General features: G+C 40.5%; 2 protein-coding genes across 12 annotated transcripts in view; one reads left to right on the forward strand and one right to left on the reverse strand.

Annotated features, from left to right (window-relative positions):
* Nucleotides 1-76: 76 nt before the first annotated feature.
* On the reverse strand, nt 77-8,339 carry SOCS4 (suppressor of cytokine signaling 4). 8 transcript variants are annotated; one of them, XM_075503903.1, is made up of 4 exons: nt 7,994-8,317; nt 7,610-7,776; nt 2,127-2,209; nt 77-1,679 (listed from the first exon to the last, which is right to left on the reverse strand). In XM_075503903.1, the coding sequence occupies exon 4, from the start codon at nt 1,576-1,578 to the stop codon at nt 268-270; it is 1,311 nt and encodes a 436-aa protein (XP_075360018.1). In that variant the 5' UTR covers nt 1,579-1,679; nt 2,127-2,209; nt 7,610-7,776; nt 7,994-8,317; the 3' UTR covers nt 77-267. The 8 variants fall into 8 exon arrangements, 7 of the variants coding, with proteins under 7 accessions (XP_075360018.1, XP_075360022.1, XP_075360017.1 ...); XM_075503907.1 differs by lacking the exon at nt 7,610-7,776; XM_075503902.1 differs by lacking the exon at nt 2,127-2,209.
* Nucleotides 8,340-8,362: 23 nt separating this feature from the next.
* WDHD1 (WD repeat and HMG-box DNA binding protein 1) overlaps nt 8,363-24,525 on the forward strand; it is a 29,900-nt gene continuing 13,737 nt past the window's right edge. The window contains exons 1-13 of one of the 4 annotated variants that reach the window (XM_075503897.1): nt 8,363-8,414; nt 8,905-8,993; nt 10,543-10,654; nt 13,434-13,585; nt 15,792-15,903; nt 16,447-16,497; nt 17,768-17,863; nt 19,439-19,531; nt 20,433-20,539; nt 22,043-22,178; nt 22,342-22,537; nt 22,722-22,915; nt 23,511-23,695. In XM_075503897.1, the coding sequence (XP_075360012.1) occupies nt 8,917-8,993; nt 10,543-10,654; nt 13,434-13,585; nt 15,792-15,903; nt 16,447-16,497; nt 17,768-17,863; nt 19,439-19,531; nt 20,433-20,539; nt 22,043-22,178; nt 22,342-22,537; nt 22,722-22,915; nt 23,511-23,695 (1,511 nt within the window). In that variant the 5' untranslated portion in view covers nt 8,363-8,414; nt 8,905-8,916. The other 3 variants (XM_075503901.1, XM_075503898.1, XM_075503899.1) reach the window with 3 other exon arrangements.

Here is a 24,525-nt window from a genome sequence, read left to right on the forward strand (position 1 = left end):
AGAAAGCCTACCTGAAATTCCATAAAACTCTAGTTTGGGAACAGTACCAAAAGCCCACAACGAATATCATTTCTAAAAAAGAGAGCTGGGAAGACTCAAAGTACATTTGGATAAAAAAGCCTTAGACAGAGGCTAGTTTGGGTGGTAAATAATCTGCAGAAAAAGAAAAAAAAAATTGCTATTAAAAAAAAAACCCTAGAAGGAAGAAAGACTGAACATACTATTTGTCTGATTAGAGACAATTTCATTCTTTCATTAAAATATTTTCTAGCTTTGCTGCTCTGGCACATCAATCCTGAGTACTCTAACTTTCGACTTATAATGATATTCCTTCAGATACAGCTTCACCGATGGAGGAATGGGAAGTGCGTCAATACCATCATAAGTTGTACAGTTGCAAATAACTGTTCTACATATATGTTGAAGAGAAAAAGGAAAAGTCCTGTTCAGCGGAGTGGATAAAAGCGGTTCAAAGAACATACAGGAACTTGGATCTTTGTAGTGCTCTAGGAGTCCCGTGATGTCAGGAGAATGGAAGACACAAGGATCGTGGGCATCAAAGCTGAAGTTGTGATTCCACTGCTCTATCCGGGCGTGGAGGGAACGACTGTAGCGCCTGAAGCTCACAGAAAACAAATAGTCTTCTTGGGCAGAATCTCGTAACAAAAACGTTCCCTCTGGCTTTCCTTCTAGCAGCGCCTCAGCTGCATATTTATCCATGACTCCCCAGTAGCAGGGATTGTTATTGATCTGGAGGAGGTCTGGGACTAGGCAGTGGACATAATCAATCTGTGTATGGTATTTCGGAGGTGTTTCCATCCGTAGCAGCTCATCATCCGTTTCCCATTTGGGCTTGTTTCTTTTTCTAGAACTTGTGCACGGTGTTATAACTTCATCGTCGGAGTCCATGTCGCTCTCCTCTTTACTGCTCCTTACCACCTTACCTGTAACCAACTCAGACCTCGAATCACCCCTAGAGGAACCGCTGTCAGTAAAGTCGCAGGACTGGGAGGGAGAGTCCGTTCCCCCGTTGGCAATCTCATCGTCTCGCAGCTGATCCTCCCTTTCCTCATGCTGGGATAAATCAGCAATTATCCAGTCTTCCGCTTTTGGACTTATAGGGGCTGTATGTCTTTTGATCAAGTGCCACCGAAAAGCTAGCTCTGAGCGCGGAGGGAAAGGACACTTATCTAGCATTAACTCACTGATATGAATTTTTCTTTTTGATGGCAGTCCTGAGGTGTGCCGACTGCTACAATTCTTTATGGGAAAGCACTGACCCACAGCATCTTGCAGCTTCTGTTTGAGGGACCGGCCTAAAAACCTGTGACCGCATGAACGGTCTAGATCCAGCTCGATAGACGAGCAGCTATACTTCCTCTCCTGGCTCCTTAAATTAGTCCCTGATCTTCCCGCAGCGCTTGCCGTTTCGGCGTCAGAACAATGCTCGCTCTTTTTAGACCAGGAGAGCTTCTTTCCACTCCAGACGTAACCATCCTTTCTGTCCGCGCTTCTGCTCCGGCTGCTTTTGGGTCTCACATCTGTGTTTTTGATATTACTGTCCTTATTTTCTGCCATTTTGACAGCTTTGCTTCACAAGTTGCCAGAAAGAGCACTGCGTTTTTCTTGTAGGGTTTTTCTACATAAGGAAGCTTCCTTGAGGCACTTTCTGGAAGTATCTAAGGAAAAGGAAAACGCAGCTAAGTTAACAGTTATCCATGCACACAACACCAGACCAATGCAGGTATATACAGGACAACAGCGACAATTAATTGCTAACCGTGTAAAAATAATATGATCAAGCTGAATTCACTAGTACTCCCCACAAATACTGGCCTGATCCCAGACAAGGCTCTCCTAACCCTTCCTTGGGAAAAGCATCCTCCAGAACAAACCATCTTAGGTGCTTTTAGAGTATCCATTCTGACTACGCAGCAGAGCAGACAGTTTTAGGTGTTGGCAATCCTATTGTGCTCGGGTCCATTTTAAAGGGAAGCACTTCACGTGGTAGGTGATACTGCTTTAGCTGTTTATTGAGCAAATTCTGCATCTCTTCCAAATAAGCTTTCAAGAAGGAACAAGCCAGAACAGAAACAACTAGGTCAGAGTACAAAGAGCTAGTGTACCTAGATGATATGCCTGTTTGCTACTAATCCACAGGGTGGGATGCCAGAGATCTTTTTCTTAACTGACACTTCTGGGTCACTTTCTGGATAAAAAAAAAATTAAGTTATATCGGTCACAGATTCCGTCGATTTCTGAAAGCTGTTTTCCTCTGCCTTTTCAATCGGAGCTAGAAAATACCGAGCCCCCAAGGGACTGAAATATCTGGGGCTTTACATACTGAAAAGGATTAAAACAAATCCAGTCCCTCACTAAAAGCAATTTTAAAAGGCCATGAAAGATGGAACTGCTTATTACTCATTAGAGATGAAAGTTTACATTATTAAAATCAGCGTTGCTCTGAGACCTATGGTTGCTGATTTCATTCTCTTTTGTTTCCAAAAGTGTATTGAATTCTCAAATAGATAAGAGGTTTCCTTTTGAATGTTGCGCTTTGAAAAGGGGAAAAAAAATCCTCTTTTGATTACTCAGTTGAAAGTAGAGCAGAATTTTTTCAAAGTACATAGATAACAATATGTTATGCCTGCTATACTCTCCTGAGGCATGGCAGAATGTAGAAATACTTCCCATCACGTACCATGATGCTGTTACACCAAACCGATGTACAGCTCCTCTATTCCACTGGGGTTTTTTGGCTGTGTTTTTTTTGTTGTGTTGGTGGGGGGTTTTTGGTTTGAGTTTTTTTTTTTTTTTTTAAAAAACTAATTGACATGGTAAATACTAAGCAGGAAAAGAAAAGGGCATCCACTTCCTCTCTCCATTCAATCCATTCTCATCATCAGGATTAGCCAGCATGACACAACCTCTCTGCGGTCCCCCGGGGCTGTGCAGGCTGAGTTCTAGCCTCTGCTTTCAGTAAAAGAATAAGACTGCCGTGCCAAAAGGCTTACGTGCAATCTGTGGGCCAAATGCATCCCAGATGTAACTTTCACCCCGGAATTTTTGACATTGCATTCCTTATTTACAACCCACAAACCTGAGAGCTGTGGGGGAAAGGAAAAGGGAGGGAAAGGGAGGAGATGCAGAAATGTAGAATGAGGGTAAGATGGGTTAAATATTGCTAGTATGTTGACAAAAACTGGCATTAGAGCAATCTAGATGAACAGTCCCTCACTGGTACCAAGTGGAATCACAGAACGGGGTCCATATTCCAGCAATTACAAAACAGAGATTAAAAGAAAGTTTTCTTTTTCTTCTCTCAGGATTTTGCAAACCGCTTTTCAGTGGAAATATTGCAGGATGCAATGCAGATAGGAGAAAGGCAACATTTGTATATGAGACCTGAAACACCTTTATTTAGACCAAGATTCATTGACTGCTTTTGTGACATCGATCTTTTTCATCCGGAAACAACCAGAGTGGAGCACTGAATTTTCTCCAGAATTAAAAAAGAGGGGAAAAAAGGAATCTCATTTACCCTGGTGATGATCTGAAGTAACTGAAGACAAAAAGTTATTCTAGATTCATCCTGTGGTAAACTACATTAACTCTCTCTATATGGGATTTTTAATTGGACAGAGAGGTATCACTGAGGTTGCAAAGTAAAGTACTCAAAAATTAGGATACAACAGTTCGCAATTACTGTCAAAACCTTCAATTATCTCATTCTGCTCATCTAGCCCATATAAGGAATAAGAATATGCAGAATATGGGCTTTTAATTAAAACTGCAAAACGTACAAAACCCAGAAGCGCTGAAAAGGCCTGTTATCTCGTAACTTCAGCCTCGCAACTGAAAAAAGCTCCATGTCTTCTGTCATTTCTGGGTGGTTGTTGTATTTAACCATAAAGCCACCTTCTACTTTGTACCTTTCTTCTATCGCGAATCATTAGTGGTACCTGAACCCTGAAACTTACCCTGGAGAAGCGGCACGTGATGCTGTAAGACATGCACCATTAGCCAGCAACACAGACGCCTGTTTCCCTGGGGTTTGAAGGCTGCTGGAACCGAGGCGCCAATTCTGCCACGTCAGAGCAGTAATTGCTAATCAGACATAACACTAGACCCGTGAAAAGAGCATGGAATAAATGAAGAAAAAGGGATGTCATCCTACTAAAGCCAGGTTTGAACTTGACCTTGCGAAGGAAGAGTAAAGAATGGTTCAGTGGTCAGCTTGAGACCCGGGAAACAAAAAGCTTGGTTTCCAAATCTGCTACAAATGTCTGCATGCTCACAGGCAAGCTGCCTTCTGAAGCACACACCGGCCACGGTGTATTTAGGTGCCCAAATCCCACCGTTTGGCATTACAATAAGGGGTCACGCCTTCATACCTTTCCAAATCTGTGATTCACAGCCCCGCCAATAAAATGGGGACCAAAACCAATTTGGGAGTTGGAAAGAAAAAGGCATAAAGGGCAGCGAGGCATTCAGTGCTGTATTACCACTTAAGGCTATCCACCGAAACCAGCTATTCCTTGTGCTGCAAACGTCCAAGGGAAATGCCGTGTACTGTACATCCATTAATGGCTGGAGCGCAACTGAAAGAGCAGGAGAGGAGGGCAAGGATAAAAGAGCGGGAACACAGAGTGTACTTTTCCCTACAGGGCAAGGTTAAATGGAAGAGTCCAGCACTGTGCAGCTTACAGGCATCAGTTCTGAGATCCTTTTGGTAGATATAATTAGTCTCCTGCCTACGAAAGCCGCCTTCTATGTGGGGATACCTTAGGCGTCTCAGAAGCAGGCAGATTTGACAATACCCTTACGCTTGAAACTCTTCTGCCTAAGCAAACGGCAAAGATAAAGCAACGAGCAGGGATAAGCAGAGTTCACTTCGGGCCACAGGATCCAGCCTGTAGTTCAAGGTTATCCAACACTGTCACAGCTTATAGTCCCTGAGGACAGGCAGAGAGCTGGGTGGGTTTTGTTGTTGTTTTTATAATGTACACAGCTCCCTCCTTCAGAGGCACATCTCCCGCCAGGCTGCGGAGGGGGGGCACAGACGGCTGCATAAGATGCTTTTTCTTTCAAGCGCTGATGCCTCAACACTAAGACTTCAAGCCCAAACTAAAAGCAGTAGCTTTTAGTTTGGGCTTGAAGGCTATTTGGGCTCCAAATAGCTCTAGTTGCTATTTGGAGGCAATAACAATATTACCTCCTAGCCAGAGGTAGGCTGCAATCAACAACTGCGATAAGACAGTTACAGCCTCACCATGTGTCTAATTAAATTGGCGGCAAATACCCAATAACTCCAATAGGAGAATCAAAACCGTAGTGTAGACAGACGCTTTTTTATTTATTCAATAAATACTGAATTGCTTTAACTACATATTTATGTCCTGAGCCACTGGACCCTTGCCTCCAGCCCAGTACCCCCAAGTCCTCTTCATCAAGCTGCTTCCCTTTTGGTATAATGAAGAAGCAGATGGTGGGGGGGGGTCTCCAGCCCACCCTCCCGCTCGGAGCGGGACCGCTGCCAGCGTGGGCTCCAGGGAGCCACGGCACTGCCCAGCCACGTTCTGAAAACCTCCGAGGATGGAGATCCCACCACCTCTTTGGTGCTCTCACACTGCACGACCCTTCTAGTGAAGGAAACACTTTTAAAGTTTTCTCTCCAAGTGCACAAAAGCCAAAGCGTCGCTGTATTATGCCTTTAATTAAACAAGAAAAAGAGACTCACACAAAGAACAATAAATAAATTTTGGAATTGTTACAGAAGTTGATATTCTTCTAGAGCTGATAAAATCCTGAGAGAGAAGAGCAAGCCATAATAAATTGGAGTACTTTTTCTTTTTTCTTTCAACTTACATAAAAATTATTGAAAAAAATTCTCACTGGTCACATGCTGTTTTCATTAATTTCGCCCAATTAGATTTTGGCTGCAAGACTGCATTTTAAAACCTGACCTTCCACTGAAGTTGAGCTGTTATTGACTTATTTTGGAAAAAAGCCCAACCTATTAAGGATAACATTAAATCTCAATTCCTCTGTCTTAACTTATTTTTCTTCAGTTTTGACTATGTTTATTTTGACTTATGATACTGGCCCAAAATACCTAAGCTAGACACCAGAGGCCTGTCCAGCAAATTAAAGCAATAATCACACACATACAAAAGAAAATGACTAAGGATCCAACGGTAACCTACAATACTTCTTACTTGGAAATACCCTTGATTTGTCTTGGGTCTGTATACCCCCAGAACTACGGGGGGGGAGGCACATGGCCGTGCCCACCTAATCCCAACACTGGGGCTATTTTATTCACACCCAGGAGGCAGAAGTGATCTGGAAGCAGGTGCCAAAGGTGAGGGCTGCTCCTACCTACTGCTTTAATGAAACTCTGCTCATGTGCTGAAGGAGAGACGCACGCAGCGCTTGGCAGACCGCAGCAGCACTAAATCAGTAAAAAGCTTTATGGTCCATGACCAACACTTCATGCTCCACCCAGAAACCGAACAGGGGAGTAGCATGATTCCCGGCTCCCGCCCTGCCGCTCTGCTCGCAGCCACTTACACCTATTAATCAAGTCAGCAGCAGGTTGAGTTCCCGACCGGATTTAAAGAATAACCTTGCATTTGATGCTGTGCCACTTCGGATGTGACAAAGCCACTGGGCCTGCAGTCCCTTGGCCAAGTGACCATGGGATCCCTCCCACCCCCCAAAAAAACCTCCCCCCAGTTTTCCAATGCCGTTCAAAGAGTTATCCCAGCAGGTAGCACCTCCAGACAATGAATTTAGTTGTTACAGAGAACTGAACTTAAAACGGATTTTATATTGTAAAATATTTTAGGTGCAGTTTGTATGAGGGTTTCTGCAAATTAAAATAATAAAGAAAAATAAATACAGTTGACGTGCATTTGTCTCTGTCCCAGGCAGCGGCTTGCAATAAGGCTGCTGTAAGAATAGCTTGGTCTTCCCACTCATTTGATAAGCGGTTCAGCTAGAAACAGTTTGCTAGAACACGTTATCCTCACCAGAAATCACGATTTACTGAAATAATATGTCAGGATACACCCATGGAAAACATGTCTCTGCACAGCTTCCACAAGGTTTAATAATGAAATGTGGGCATATATATATTTTTTTTTTTAAAAGAAGTGTGCCTGCTTTGTAATCCTGTCACTTACTCATTCATGAAAGTACCGACAATGTGACTGTTATAGAGAGCCCGACCACATTTCCAATATAAATAAATCACTCTGCTCACCCCAACCACTGATAACTCCACTGCAGCGCAAAACTGAAGATAAAAGGGTTTTGCCTGGAAGCAATTTTTCTTAGAAGCAGGAATAAACTGGGCCAGATCATTAAAGCTACATAAAGGGAAAACAGATAACTCTGATTTTTTTCTCCTTATTTCAGGTATATCGAGCTCAAACATTTTTTGCCCTTCAAGAAATAAACCACGACGCTTTCTTCCTATCTTTCGGCACACGAAAGCTTAATGATTTCTGCAGTGCAATCGCTACCTGCCTAACTACAACCGCTGTCAACTACATCTAGCACACGCATTGGGATGGCTATAATTACAGAGTAATTCTGTAATTACCATAACGATCTCCAAATGGGTTTGATCCTGCAGCCTTTACTCAGGCGAGAGCACTCCCCAGCCCCTCCGCAACGCTTGGCTGTAATGGGGATTTTGGATAAGCAGGGGGGTGAAGGGCACTGCCCCTCCTTTGGGGTTTCCTTGCCATTCCTGTGCCTCTTGAGGGACTGCCATTAAATAGATATACATCAGTACATACAGTAAATATATCCGCACTCTATACATCAAGATATACGCATCGGGCATGTACCCACACACAGGTTTTCACAGGAAAAGTGAACACCCACCGAGGACCGAGCCCACCCCGCTGACAGGGGCGCAGACCCCGGCTGACACCGCCTCAGCCGTCACCCGCCGGCCCGGCTCCTCCCGGCCCCAACTTACGACCGTCCGGAGGGAGCGGCCGATCGCGCTGCCCTCCCCGGGGAAGCCGCTCGCCGCCCAAGTCGCTCCCTCAGCCGGGCAGGGCGGCCTGACCCGCGACGGGCGAGGCGCAGGGGTGACGGCAGGAGGAGGAGGAAGGCCGCCGGTGTGCGGGCTCTCGCAGGCGGCGGGGAGCGCGGCGGCAGCCGGGGTGAGGCGGTGGCAGCCCCCGGTCCCCTCACCCGCCGGAGCGGAGCGGCTGTGAGGAGGCGCCGGCCGCGCCTGCCGCCGCCATCCTCGCTCTCCCGGCCGGCCGGGGCCGGCCCCAGCCCCGCCTGCGCGCAGCCCCTCCCCGGGCTCTGACGGGGCAGGCCCGGCCCTCGGGGCGGGCGCGGCGGGGCCGAGCGCGGGAAGGCTCGAAGCGGGCGGCGGGGCCGGCGCGGTGAGCGGGCGGGAAGGTGGTGCGGCCCCGGGCCTTCCCTCGCCTCGGCGGGCGGCGCGGGCCCCTTTCCCGGTGCGGGGGGAGCCGCGGCTCTGACGGGGAGGGAGGGAGAGAGGGGGGTCCCTTCCAGGGCCCGGCGGGCGGCCTGGCCCAGCTCGGCCTGGCCCGCTCCGGGCGCTGAGGTGCCTGAGGGACAGCTCCCCGGTCACCCCCCGCAACCCGTTTTTCACTCGCTTTTCTCTCATGGTTCGCTTCCGCAGCCAGGCCCTTCCGACGCCAGGAGGGACAGGCGCCCTGTCCGACATCTGCCCGGCTATAATCCGCTTAGGCCGAGCGGGGCACGGCCGGTGGCCGAGCCCCCTGCCCCCAGCCCCCGCGGGTGGGTGTCCCAGCAGCTCTGACCTTGCCCTGCTGTCTGAGGCTCTTTCCGAAGCTTTTTCTTTTTAAATTTATTTTATTTCTCCCCCTTTTGTCCTCTGTAAATAAACAGGTGAGGGCGAAGATGCCTTCCGCACAGAAGCCGATGCGGTACGGCCACACCGAGGGCCACACCGACGTCTGCTTCGATGACACTGGGAGGTAACTGCCTAATTCCCGGAGAGCAGGGTGAAGCGTGGTCTGGGGGAGGGATGGTCTTGTTCCTGTCTGTTGCTTTCTCAGGAGTTTCTGCACCAGCTGCTGCTGGGTGAGATACTGGGATGGCTTTATGGCCTGGCTTGGTCTGGCAAATGCTTTGATTTTTGCCTGTGTTGAGAACTGGCTATACGACATGTTTTGATGTCCTAAGTTTTGAAGTGACTGATTTATAACTTAAATGTAAGCATATATATATATATAGTATGTATGTGTATATATAAAAATTCTATATGCACTTTTTATAGGAGTGACTTCATAGAATCTAGCAGAAATCAATGTAGTGTGGGAGTAAATAGGTTCACATATGCACTAAGAAATTAAAAATATAGTTGAAGAAATCCAATATTGGGCTTGCTGTCTTTTCTTGTTATTCTTGTGCTAGTTCTTGAATGTAAAAATATAAACTAAATATTTGCTGTTGCCTTTTTATTGATTAAAAACAAATGGTAAACCAGAAAACAAGTCCTCAAAATGACCTCAAGGGGGGTAAGTCATATATTGAGTATGGTTTAAGTCCGTATTCTCATATTCATTTCTTTAGTCCATTAGCCTTGGTACAAAGACTACTCTTCAGAGTTAGTCTGATAACAATCCCTTGAAACCACAAAAAGCCTTGTTTGCCATCACAATGCAAATGTTTAAAAAAGGATGCAGACATCTCTGCCAAATACCACTGGTCCACTACTGCTGGACTCCCCAGCATCAATATGTTCAATATCAACGCTGTGTTGTGTTGCTGTCAAAGTACAGACCTTGCAGAACTAAGAGCAGCAACGTCGCAGCTTCACCACTGGCTTTGTAATGTTTTGCTGTTTAATTAGAATTTTTGGGGACTGCAAACAACTTTAGAAAAAAAGAATGTGAGTCTTGATTATAGATTCATGATGTCTTTAATTAAAAATCCTATGCAAACTTCCGTATATTTGCTCTGTGACTTCAGGTTATTGTTTACTGCATTAAAATTGTGAAAGTTAACTCCAGCAAACTTGAATTCCATATTAACTATTTTTTAAGGGTTCTGTAGGCCTGGAACATGTTAAGCTTGTTAAACTTCAGTCAAGTATGCATTAATGCTCTTAGTTTTGCCCTCAGCTTTGTAATCAGCTGTAAGGTAAGTTTTCAAAGTCTTAAGAAGCAATTAAATGCCCAGTTCTTAGAGAAATCAGTGCTAATTAAGTCCTTTGAAAAATTCACTCGAGGTCCTGGAAAAAATGGATTAACCGGTAATATCTAAGGGTCAGTTCAGATGAGTGCCAGGCCTAGGTAGTTATCAGAGACTCAAGGTACTGTGTTGTGCTACCAGATGTGATTTCTACCACCTCCCCATGTTTAATAAGTTACTTAGACATAATAAATGTAGGTATTTGCTGTATCACACAGTGTGTTTCAATTTAAAAAAACTAACGCTTTAACATTTTCATTTTGGGATTGAAAGTCACAGTGGCTGTCCTTTCCATTCCTGCATGTTAACAAGTCCTGTGTCTTTCCACAGCCATATTGTAACTTGTGGCAGTGATGGAGATGTTAGGATTTGGGAAAACCTGGATGATGATGATCCAAAGTCCATTAACGTGGGAGAAAAGGCCTATTCATGCGCTCTAAAGGTATCGTCGCTAACAGAACTCCTCTAAGTTGTGCATGCTGGTGTTGATACATGACTGTACAGATGCTGGATTTTCAAGCTCGAATTCTGCTTGTGTTGGTAATGTTAAACATACACTGGGATAATATACAGAAAAAGGCAAGAATAATACTGTATGTAGCACATTTCAGCCTGATGTATGTTAAATATGTAGCTCTTTGTCTTCAGATTAATGTATGGAAAAAATAAATTGAATGCTGTTTAATGAGCAGCAGGTATTTAAATTTGAGCATGTGAACATATTTACCTTTATGTCTAAGTGAAAATATTAAAGCAGTATTGAAAACATAATTTTCTGAAACACACAGAAATTTAATTGATTAAATGTGCCTATAGACTTTTTGAATATTTTAACTAAATTAAGTATTTTATATAAATCAAGAATACTTCTGACAATTCATTTTACCCCATACAGGTTTGTAGAGGAATTATTCCTTATACTTAACTTCTGTAACATTTTTTTTCCTCTTCTTCCTTCACATTCAGTTATACTCATTTCTGACTTTGATCTCCTTTCTGAGAAACAAACCCAGCAGATTAAGCTAATTATGCAGTGAACTTTTTAGGCTGTTTCAGTGTTTTCTCACAATGTGAGCTGCAAAAAGCTTCCCAGCCTAAGATGTGATCATCAACTATTAGGAAAAAGAGCCAAGAGGTTGTTTTATGTGGGCCTGTTTTAAGGTCCAAGGAATTATAATCGATATTAATCAAAAATTACTTTCATAAAGTCAGTGTCTGGTAATGCTTTGGTAATACTTTTTTATAATTGGTTGATGTTTCGCTCTCAAAATTGTCGTTTAGCCCAAAGCTGCCTCTGACCCACCGTTCCCAAAGTCAGAAGAGAACAGGATTCTTGCTTGCATAAGTTGTAAGAATTTGTGAGTGTGCTGATTAGAGGCAGTTCTGTAGTCTGTCTCACTGGCATTTGAAGCATAATCTGCTCTGTTTGTTTTAATGTTAAGGCAGTTCCTTTTAGTATATCTTTCAGGAGTCATTATTTGTAAAAAAGGCAAATAAGTTACCTATATCAATTTGTGTAATAGAAAATAATTCTTTATTATTTTCTATGCATGTTCATGTATTTAGCTTGAGAATTCTCACAGTATTTCCTTTATGTGCAATTATTGTCATATAACATTAGTAATAGAAGGTCTAAAATGTTGTCTTTGTGGCAATTGTCAAAGAAGAGAGGAATTCCAGAAGTCTACATCAGTGCTTCAGATGTCATGTAGTTAACTTTGCAGTGATAAAGGAAAATTTTTAAATTGTTTTTCAACTATTTGTGATTTTTGGAGAGGAGTATGAAAGAGGAAATAAATGAGAATTAACATATATGTATTATATTTTAAAAATAATTGTTTGGCACCTTATTCAGAACTACTGCCTTAAGTGAAACCTCTTTCTTATATCCCTTTTAATATACCTCATATATCTATTCCTCAATACCTGTATAATCTATTTTCATCGTTGATTTTTAGGGTATTTTGCTGTTGATTTTCATCACATTACTTATCCTTTCACAAACCAAGTGAGGTGACTTGAATAAGTTCTCTTAGCAATACGGTGGCAGAGCCAGAAATTGCTAAAACTATTAATGAATGCAGGAGGGAAAATCCTGGTTTTAGTTTTTGACACCAGGAGGAAAAATCCTGGGCTCTTAAGTTTATTGTAAAGTGCTTTTAGTTTTGAGGGATTTTTTAATTTTTAAACAGTGAGATTAAGAACACTTTGTGAGACTTAACTTCAGGAAATTTTATTTCAAAAATTATTCTTCATTAATGAAAATGTCATGAGGAACTGATCTGAGATGTCGATGTAATCTAGGTAAGAAATCTCATCTCTTATTTAGTTAGGTTATTTAGTACTGGCTGCTGCGTTGTTTATCTTCAGGATTTTTACTATAACTTTAGGCAACTTAAAAAAAAAGCACGCACCCCCCCCCCCAAACCAAACAAAAAACCCCTCAAGGAAATAAGGCATTTCTTTATATATTTCAAAAACTTAGTGCTACGTACAACTGAGGAATAGTATTGTCACTTGAAGAAGAGGTATTACTTCTCCAAGTATAGGATAATTATTTCTTTTGTTTTGCACTTCTTTTAATCTGGATTCACTTTTAGTAAACATCTGCCTTCTGTTTTGTGAAAAGAACTAAGCTATAGTTCATGAACTTCTTATCTTTCCTTGGTGGCATTTAACTGAGAAGTTCGATCCGAGAGTGCCCTCTCCTGATGCTGCAGCATATTAATCTAAATAGAGTGCAAGATTCTTCCTGTTCTAGGAGCTTTCTTGCCTATGTAAAAGGAGTGAATATTCCATCCACCAGAAGAAGATTGGATAGTTCTCTTTGAAATTCATTAGTGACTTTGAGTATTCATTATTTTAGTAAAGATACAAGTTAGGAAGGTCTTGATGCAGTAAATTGCCACATAGTTAGCATAATGAATTTCAAGTCTGCTGAAGCAACTGGAGTTTCAGTATTACATCTGGCAGTGTGTTTCTACAGGACTGAAAGTAAGAGAATAATTTTTCTAGTTTTTAATAGTTTGGTTAAAGTATTAAAGTTACTGTGCTTGTCTGTATTTTTGGGGGGAAGAAATAAAAGTTAAAGACTATTTCCCCTCTGTTGGAACTACTAAAGTTAATCCGCCCAAATATTGGGAACATCAGAACAATGTTTTTGGCTCTATGGGCATAAACGTGTTTTAACTACCAATTTCTATGATGGATTTTGTTTTTAGAATGGAAGACTGATCACAGCAGTATCAAACAATACTGTTCAAATACATACATTTCCTGAAGGAGCTCCAGATGGCATCCTCACTCGTTTCACCATGAATGCAAACCACGTTGTCTTTAATAGTGACGGTACCAAAATTGCTGCTGGATCTAGGTAATCTGTGCGTGATAAAGAAAAGCATTGCTGCTGTTCAAAATCTGGCAACTTCCTTGCATGCTGATTTTTACCAATGAGATCATTAATCCACATATCTCTGAGGGTTTTAAAGTATTGCAAAATGCCTTCCGGGGGTGGAGGGGAAGAAAGGAATGAAAAGGACTTTAGGAAACAATGCTCTGAGAGATACTTGCTCCACCAAATAATTTTAAATGGAAATCGGGTGTTGTGAAAGAATTCCTTTTCTTTAGGAGCCTTGAGTGTTTTCAGCTTTCAGTCTCATAATGTCTAAGCATAAGTGTTCACCCATATGGATCTCATTGCAGCATCAAGGATTTTGTTACTGTGTGCTAAAGATAATGTCCTGACTGTTCAGGATCATGGTGCTGCAGATGTATATACGCATGCAAAAGTTAGATGGGTTCTAATTTGTGCGAGAGCTTTGAGTCATTCTCTGGCAGAAGTATCATCACCATTCTGCCAAATGATAACAGATGACAGTTGCAAGACTTGCCTGAGGGGAATTAAATGCGTAGTTTAGTTAATTTCTTAGGGCAGCACGTATGCTTTACATAATATACACTAGTCCTTTAACAGAGATGGCAAAATAGAAAGCAGGCAATATTTTTTGGCTTTTTTTCCATTTATTTAAGGCTCAGGTGATTCCTAATTGGATTTGGTGAACGCTTTGGGCAGCTGTAGCTAACTCAGGCTGTCTGTTTGCCTCTCTACTGGAATTTGTCCTCCACAGTAGAGATGGCAGAGTATTGCATCTGTTCCCTGGCTCCTCGAAGTGTGAATTGAACAAGAAGGCAATTTGGGTGAATATGCTGGACTGTGAACTCTGGCAGCTGCGGAGCACACACACCAGCTCCACCAAAACTGGGAGGCTGGAGAGCTGGGGGCAGTAACCACTCTAATCTCTAAATCTGACAGGGATCATGAGTTTGGGCGCTTTGCCAGTGCTTGTTTCTGAGGGAACAGCTCTGCCCCAGGATCTGACTTTGATTAGAGAGATTAGGCAGATGGCGAACTCCTTCCTGTTTCTAAAACTTTTACAGAAGCCCAGTACTCCTGCAGCCTGGCCAGGGCTCTTATGTTAGGAAAAAGAGCTCATAAGACTGTGAGGCCACCATTCGATGAGGTCTTCTGTAACATACTGAAGGAGAAGGTGACAGCCATGAAATGAAGGAATGCAGCTAAGAAGAATTGCTTTTAGTTGTCCCAGATTTCTCCATTTTTTACATGAAGTCTGCAAACTTCAGTTTTAGATAAGTTTAACATCTAACTGGCTGCCAAAGTTCACATGAACTATTTGAAAAATAGTTGTGTGGCTTCCTAAATAAAAAAATATCTTATTGCCTGTTTTTGTTTTTCTTTAAAGTTGTCTTGCATTGTTTCAGAGTGCTAACATAATTTTAGTTCTCTTGCAATACAGCTTATAGACTTCCTTTTATGACTGTTTGGTTAGCATTAGATAGTTGACAAAACTGAGGTTGTGTTTCTGAATATAGTTAAAGTAATGGTTAACCCTGTAGAATTAGGTCCTAAAATTAAATTTCTCTCTGAGGGTGTTGCAATGAAGTATGAGAGGGAGTGGTACTGAAAGATTGTCACAGGAGCTCTTTGGCTTAGAAGTTAGCATTGATATTTTGAGTTAAACTGCAGGTAATGTCTGTAATTTTGGAGGGGGGAATAAAGTTGTAAAAAAAATCTGTTAATGTATCTGATATGCGAAATGGTTTTAAAAATCCTGTTAAAAACGTCACAAAATAAACTACTTGCTCTATCTTTTTTTAAAAACCACATGACATGTAATTACAGTAATGAATATCAGTCCCCTTCAGCAAATAGTTCTTGTTTAGTCAGCTCTCTGGTATCTAAGCAGAGGTTTTCATTAGGTCCTATAGAATATGATATTAAACAGATACATGGTCTGTTTGCACATAATATCCTCTTCAAAGAGCAACCGTATTTTATGAACTTTGACATGAACAAAAATTATTTTCTGATAAAAATACTCTGGCCTTGCTCCTATTGTAGTAAGCCTCAAGATTCTCATTTCCCTTAGATTATAGAGTGTTGAGAGCCATAACTTCCCCAAAAGATAGTTAGTGCCCAATTTTTATTGCCATAAACACATAGTTTGTCATTGTTAATAGCAATGTTAATACTTTTACATCTGTGCTGTTGTGATCTACAGTGACTTTATGGTCAAAGTTGTGGAGGTGACTGATAGCAGCAAGCAGAAAACATTCCGAGGACACGATGCTCCTGTTTTAAGCCTGTCTTTTGACCCCAGGGATGTTTACCTGGTAAAAACACTTTTCTTGTTTACTTTCTACTCTGAATCTCCTTTTCCCTGTGAAAGAACATAAATATATACTTTTTACCAAAAAAAAAGTGACGGGGCACATGAGACTGCTTCATTCCAGCTGACCTTACTGATGATGGAATGTGTGACAACTTGTTGCCTCCCAGGAGAACTCAGTCTTTGCTTTACTACTAAATTACTGTCGATGTTCTTCTGGAATCTAATGCTGATCTGATTTTAGAGGGGAAAAAGATGGCTCACTAAAGAAATTTAATATTAATTTTGAGCCTCTTTTGCTAATAAGCAGCTCACTTGAAGTATGAGAGTTTGTAATTACAGTAGCTTGGAGTCGAGTACAGTTATCAAGATGACAGTATTAGAAAGTTTTAAGTCTTCAAATGGTTTAAACAGGGAGGCTTTCTTTTTAAAACTGCCTATATATTATATGTCTGTAGCATTGGTTATAGGGATTTTTTTCAATTTTGTAGCATTAATTTCTCTATGTCTTTAATTATTAATTTGTTTACAAAAATCTTTTACATAGGTATCGGCGAGCTGTGATGGTTCTGTCAGAGTATGGAAAATCGCAGATCAGGTAAAAGGCCTGCCTTTCGAAGTTAAGTGCTTCATAAGAAATTCAGGGTTTCACAGAGAGTGAGAAGAGCTGGACTGAAATAATCCTACTGGAATAGCGGCTGGGGGCGGGGGGGGGGGAATCTAACTACACTTTACAGAATACTTTTATCTACTGCTGGGAGAAATTCCAACGCCTGATTATGAAATGTTGCCTGGGTAGCTGTGGATTGTTCTTCCTGTCTGTGGAATCCCCGATTTCTTCCGCTCGTCTTTATTCATTGGCCAACATTGTGTATTTTGTCCTCAGCACGTTCAGAAATAATGCTTCTGTGTAAAGATAGCAATTGACATCTGATGTGTTATTTCAGAATTTCAGCTCATTGCTCATTGCAATTTCTCAGAAGGAGGACATAAATCACAGTTTGAAGAACATAATTTATTAGAAATACAGTCTTTAGGCTTAGCTTGGCAATATTTGCCTGAAATAGTTCAGGGCCTGTATGAAACCAGATTTAGTGCAAGAATCAGATTTAGTCTGCTCTTGGAACTCTAAGGAACTTGAAAAGAAGGTTTCAAGTGAACGTTTTAATAAGGCAGTTCTGCATATGTATGTGGGATTATTTTTGCTAAATGCCATTGACTGGAATAAGAATCCATGTGGAATTATTCCTGCAAGTACAGTTGAAAACGTACCCCCACACTTGTGGATTGCTACTTTTTTAAAACCAAAGCATTCTTCTAATGTGAAATCTCGTGTTCCAGACTGACAGTGGGTGCCTTTTGGGGCAATTACACTAACAGTGTCCTAGGACTGTGGCAGTATGATGTATGTATGTATGCTGTAATTTGAGAATATAGCCATTCATTCTTTGTACTGCAGTGGCGAGATTCAGGCCTGATGTGTGTCACCTTGCTGCAGTTGATCTGGGTTTGACAAATGCATTTTGGCCAGATTTCTCTATAACCTAAAAATATGTGAGCTCATTTGTTCTGTACTTGATTAAAAACACTTGCTCTGTGATCTTATTTCTGTTACAAGAGTTGTATTGTCATTAAAATAGTTTCAGGTCTATATTGGCAAGATATTTTTTCAGTTTGGTGGTGTTTTGTTTTGGTTTTTTTAAGGCAGTATGTACCATTGTATTTGGATGAAAGAGATTATTTCAGTTCCAAAAATGGTGCATCTTTTTTCCTTTTAGGTTTTTTCCATACTTTTCCTTTAAGAATTTGTACTATGCAGTAGATTTTCACAGAGCTAGAAAACTCATTTTCTAATGTTTTGTTTTCAGACATGCACGACAAGCTGGCCACTGCTGCAGAAATGTAATGATGTGATAAATGCTAAATCAATATGCAGGCTTGGCTGGCAACCTGGCAGTGGGAAGGTAAGCGACGTTGTTTTAGACACATCTTAATCTTTCTTCTCTCTTTGGGAGTCCAACAGTAGAATTCAATCCGGGCAAGCCCAAATTGCAGCTCCTGGGACTGAGGAAAATATTTGGGGTGAAGTTCACTTTTAGGAAAAATAAAAACCTGGAAATGGTTACTTGTTTAAGCTCCAGACTGTGTTTGGCAGTAGTCCAGCTGTCAGCCCAAAACAACGTTAAACAGTCATGTTGCGCTGAATAAGAAGGAACACTGTACGTGAAGGAAATAATCAAATTGCTCACAACAGAGCATCAAAGGAGTTTGGTCTTTCTCTGCTTCAAGTAAATTTTGCCCTATCGGTAATCTTGCTCTGTAAATATTTCCTTAGTAAGTTGTTCCCTTTCTTTTCACCTGAAGAACAAGTTGATTCTGTTGTGACTTAAGGTGGTGCTGATACACACGGCAGGTCTAGTGCGTTGTTTACTACTGCTGCAATAGTACCATGTATGGATCACTAATCAAAATGGGTTGGGGAGTTAGTATAGCTATATAGATGTCTCTGTAGCATCTGATAATGCAACAGGGAGAGGAGGAAGGAGCAGATAAATATGAATCTGTATGAAATGAGGCATGCCCTGCCATACTTGAAGTAAAGGACAGGGAACTGAGCGAAAGCTGGCTGCTTGGAAGCATTTTTTATGGCTTCTGTTCTTGCCTGTGATAATAGTGTGGCAGAACCTATTCATCCTTTATTGACATTCCAGTATACTGGATCTAGGAGTATTTTCCAGTGTTTTCTCACAGTTCTTACCTGAATAATCTTGTTTTCCTGACTTAGCATTTGTGTCCGTCTACCTGTGTCCACTCTTCAAAATACCTGGCTGCTATGATAGCATTATGTATAACTTTTCTGTGAGAATGTCACCTGCAGTACAAATTGTTTCAATAGCCCTATTGCATAAAAACAAATACTTTAATTTTTAGGCTAATTCTTCACACACATGCACACACGTTTGACATGTAGGTAGTTGTCTTGCTTCTCTTACAAAGCAAATTGTTAAAGTCTTTAAAAAACCCAAATCCTAAAAAAATAAGCAGGCAGTAACATTTATGTAGTTTTGTGAAAGATGAAATGAGCTATTTGAGGAATCAGCTATTCAAATAAGATTTATTGAGAAATTGTAACCTGATCAAAAGAGATTTCGGGAGGGAGGGAAAAGGAGAAGGTAAGCCTTGTGCTCACAGCATTTAAAACTATTTATATGTGTGTGTTAGGTGTTTCATAAATAAGAACTTCTAACCTTATGGTGCAGCTGTCATTATCTTCAGTTTTCTGCCAGGAAGAAATTAAGATTAAAATAAAACCAGGCATGCTTTGCTGTGTTGCATGTGGAAAGCATTAAAGAGCCTTGTAATTCAAGTTACTTCAGCTTTCTTTACTTTCTCAGTTGGCATTGCTAGGATCCTAGAGAACCGTTAAATATGAGGCAGTCACAATTTAATACTTCTGAATGAAGGAGCTATGCTATTTGAATGTTCTGTTTGAAAGGTAACTTGTTCTAAATTGTCTGATTCTTGTTTTCTTTGAACAGTTGCTGGCAATTCCTGTAGATAAAGTTGTTAAACTATACAGAAGAGAAACCTGGGATAGTCAATTCGATCTATCGGATACATTCATCACACAGGTAGGTACATAAACCACATAAACCAGGCGCTTGCTAAATCTTCCATAATTTAAATGTTATTCTGCTAGAGATTATCTTTTGGACAGTATCTGTCTTCTCCCCCTTGTCCCCCGGTAACAATTGCTCACATTTTCTATTTCATTTCTGATCCTGTTACTTTATGTTGGAAAACAAGGCAAGAGATACTAGCTGAGTGTCAAACATGTCTTTATGTGGCTCTGGTTCCCCTCTTTCATTTATAGTAACCCACTAGATTTTTAAGGTCTACTGGTGAGTCACCAGCTGCAGCTGAAGAACATCTGTTTTCACAAATTGCTCTAAATACATAGCATTTTAGGGAAAATGTCAAGAGTATTATTTCTGTACAGAACAGAGATACCAGTTGTTCACTTTCTATTTTATTAAGCTGAAATTTAGCTACGTAGTAGCCCTAACTGTGCCATCTTCCTTCTTTTGACCTCATTATATACTTGGAAACCTTTGGGTTAAAAAGGACCGCTTTCCTAGTGTTACTAAGATACAGAACACACAGTCTTGGATTTTAATTTATGAAACTGTATTAAGTTCAAAATAACTAACGCTATGTTTAGTGCCGAGTTTGCAAAATATACTGTGCTTCTGTCTACATGACTAGATTCAGGTTTTGTTTGACCTCATGACAGCAGTTAATGACAGAAGATGGATATTCTTGAAAAAAAAAAGTGTGCTATCTTTAAAGAATGATTCTCGCTGGGAACTACTTAAAGCCAGCTCTAGAACAGGAGGCTGAATATGATTTACTAAAGGTCATTATTATTATTATATTTTATTCCAGAATTTCTGTCTGTTTCAAGCTCCAGAATATGAATGTGTGTGCATTGGTAATATTTTTTTTTTTTCCTATTTTATATTTTTTCCTTAGCCCTTGAATGTTGTGGCCTGGTCTCCTTGTGGGCAGTATCTGGCAGCTGGAAGTGTGGATGGGAGTATAGTGGTGTGGAATGTGGAAACGCAGGAGTGCATAGAGAGGTATTCAGTGTTGTTGCATAAATCCTTAAGTACATGTTTTTTCTTGAAATAGAATTTTATTATCTTTTCTGTAAAACTTATTTGTGCAAACGTAGAACTCTGCTGCTTGAAAAGTCGTAATAAGATTTACAGGGCAAATCTGTAAGTTTTCTGCTAATGTTCCACTGAAAACAAGCACCCCAGGAGACAGCGTATGAAGGCTCAGATTGAAGAATACCATTTACCTGGCCTCACAGATGGTCTCCCAGCTGGTGGTGGGGCTGGGAGCGCATCCACAGAGAGGGAGCCAAAGCACACAGGTCAAAAGAACTGTGTCAGACCTGGGTGATGCTGCGAGGCAGGGCCACCCCTCAGTCCAGACTTGAGCAAAGGGAGCAAGAGGAGGGCTCTTCTCTTGTGCAACCCGAGTGAGGTGCACTAATACTGCAGTTCACATGCTGAAGGGAATTCAAGGGCTGCCGTATCATTTCCATGTTCTACAAGGAAGCAGCTTCTGCAAGAGTATAACTCTTGGTGGTAGGTAGAAATGTGGCATTGTTTTGCCTTCCCCCACCATATCCAGTATGCACAGAAGTATGTTCTGATTCATGTGATAGACTGTTTTCCTTGCTCCATAGCTAGAAGGATCTGGAAACATTACATTATTACATTTTTAGAAATAGAATAGGGAAGGGACATGAATGTGGATTTTGTTCAAATTCCATAGTCTAGTTTTCTGTGTGCAAATATCTTGTAAAACTTTTTAATCTAATAGTTGATTAAAGGATAATTTTGATGGAAACTAATTTTCCTCACATCCCAAACCCCAAGATCATTGGCAGTAAGATGTATTTTCTAAAGGGAGAGGGAAATGCAGATACATCAGTCAGCCACCTGTAGGCAAAAAAGGACAAACTGACAAAATGCACTTTATCTTGGCTAGTTAAAGCATCTCTCTTTCAAAAAAAAAAAAAAAGAAAAGGAAAAAAAAAGGTATGATTAAGTGAGGTAGAGAAGAGAAGGGATGATTTATCTGTCTGAATATTTTGGGTAAGAAACATGATTGTTACTGTAATGCCTGTGTTAAGAATTAAAGACAGATTATGTAAATAATTAATGGGAGGATTTTTTTGTGAGAATAAAGGGTGGAAAAGATAAAGGATTAACTCATCAGTTTGGTACAAGAGAAACAACTGTTCTTTTTATAACTGGATGGTTCTGGAATGTATGACTGCTGGGGAATTACTTTGTCTTTTCTACATGTATCAGGAAGCTGTTGTTTTAAGAATATGATTCTGTTTGATTTTTAAAGCTTAAATGATTTTCTCCATAGAAAAGGAAGACCTGCTGTTTTTTGTTTTTTTATAGTAGCTGTTTATTCTAAAGGTGACCTATTAATTATTTTATTATGTGTAACATCACTTTCTAATACTAGTAAATATTACCACTTTTTACAATAACTCTTGTGGATGTTTCTGCCCTGAGCCGCTTACTAAAAATCCATTATTTTTATATTCTTTTTAGGATGAAGCATGAGAAAAATTACTCAATTTGTGGACTGGCATGGCACCCCAAATATAGGCAAATTGCTTATACAGATACTGAAGGAAATCTGGGCTTGTTGGAAAATGTTGGGGATGGAAAGAAACCAAATGACAAGGTGATCAGTATGAATTATTTCTTAAATTAACAAGATTATTTAGGCTACCAAATTATATTGAATGTTCTCTATTGCGTGTTGAAAGTTCCCTCTTGTGTGTTAATTCATTCTTTGAATTCCATGTCCAAAAGAAGTTTTATGATAATTGTTAACCTGGTTTTAGGTTGCCAGTACAGTGACAAAAGACTACAACGATCTATTTGATGGAGAAGACGATGACTATTTAAATGGAGATATGATTGAACCACAGTCTTCCCCAAAGGTTGGAGCTAATGAAGATGATGGTGATGATGATGACCTCATGCCAACTTCAGGCCATCCGAGACGGGCAATAATTGATGATGATGATAACTCACTAGGTACAGAATGAACTAATTTTCCACAGCTCTTTAGTGCTGTTATTGGGACGATCTCGTATCATCCTTTACTCAGATATATTCTGCCTTATTTTTCTAGAGAAATCTTGACTGTTTTACATTTTTTTTAACCTATATTCTTTCATAATAATATGTATAAAATGTAATTTTTTTTTTTAAACTTTAGATATTGGGATGATAAAAGCCAATTCCAATCTTCTTGAAAAGGAAGATGATGATGATGATGATCAGACTGGTGGCTTCCCAGCTTTACCACCATCATCTACACAACAGCCTTTCTATGATGGGCCAATGCCAACCCCCAAGCAAAAGCCGTTCCAGTCTGGCTCCACTCCTGCACATCTCATGCATCGTTTCATGGTAAATCTCGCTGCTGCATGCTTATGTAGATCTAGTTGCTTTGTTAATGTTGTCCAGTTCTTGCTGTGTCTTAATCTAATCTTTTCCAAGATTTTTGTTTTTTTTTAATAATTCACAGTGTGAAGCTAAACGGTGGAAAGTAGCTCTGTGTTAATGTGAAGACTGCATAATGTTATGCTTTTTATTTTGGTTGCTTTTGATGTAGAAATAAATACTTGCCTTTAAGACAAAAGCAAGTGATGCAATTTGTACCTGTGCTATAGAATTCCAGCAAATCTTTTTAAAAATTCTTTTCTAGCCAGAACTTGTGGATATTTTTGTGCTGTTAAGACTTGTACGTGAATCATCCGCTATTTCTTTCTAACTGGAAGTTCTTCACACTTAATTTTGTAAGGAGAAAGATGGCTAAGCAATGAGGATGAAACTACTTTCTGCCTAATTCAGCTATTTTAGAAACTACAAGTCCTGACTACACAAGTCTTCAGTCTTCCTCCAGCCTCCCACCTACTGTTGTTTCAGATGAGAAAGTTATAGCAGGCTGTTTTAGGGCAGTATGCTTGATTTGTGGTTTTTGGGGGTGTGTTCTTTTTAATAGGTATGGAATTCTGTTGGTATCATTCGCTGTTACAATGATGAGCAAGACAATGCTATAGATATAGAATTTCATGATACCTCCATACATCATGCAACACACCTGCCAAACTCTCTGAATCACACGATGGCCGACCTCTCTACTGAAGCTATTTTACTAGCCTGTGAGAGTACAGAGGAACTTGCAAGGTAAGTCATGGCCTTGCTTTGCAAAACCCATACTATGGAGTTACGCTTGTCTTGTTTCAAATATTTCGGCTTTTTAATTTCAGCTTCTATCACTTTTTGAGATTTTTGGCTTCTGATTGTGCTTTTTATTTATGGGACCACTTTCGAGGAGGATTTTTCACATCCACCCACTTGAAGACTTCAAGAATATTGACAGATGTATTTTGTTTCCTGAGGATTTTTTTTTAATCCCTTTTAAAAATATATATATACTGGAAACTTCATGCGTTGCTAGCTCAAAGGAAATTATAAACATGAACAATAGTTTTTCAATCTGCTCAGATCAAAGATAAATCATAAGGGCTATGCTATTTCTTTTCACACTGTTGCTAAGGAGACATATTTGGAGATACCCAAAGAATTATAAGTGTGAAGAACACAAGTTTATGAAAACCATAGAAAGACTTAAGCAGCTGGGCCAGCTAGACTCTGTTCTTGCATTTAAGAACAATAGCAACAATATTTTATTGCAGGTTTCTGTGGAAATATCTTGAAGAAAGAACTTTCTTATTTTCACACATACAGCACTGTGATAAGTTGAAAAGCACCCTTTACCTTTAAAAGTATTATTTGTATGTGTTGGTTGTCTGACTGAAAATTTCAAATTTTTTTCTCAATGGAAGTTGGTAGTCTATCAAAAGCTGTGGTGTCTGTGAATTGGTCACGGGCAGTTTTCAATTATTAAGATGGCAGAACTGAAGTTCCTAATTTTTTTTTCCCTTTGAAAGATAGCATAATATGGCAGACTTGTAATGAGGGCTGATATGCAGGGGTACTGAGCACCTCAGTTC

This window comes from Mycteria americana, chromosome 5 (assembly GCF_035582795.1).
Source record: "Mycteria americana isolate JAX WOST 10 ecotype Jacksonville Zoo and Gardens chromosome 5, USCA_MyAme_1.0, whole genome shotgun sequence".
Taxonomy (NCBI): Eukaryota; Metazoa; Chordata; class Aves; order Ciconiiformes; family Ciconiidae; genus Mycteria; species Mycteria americana.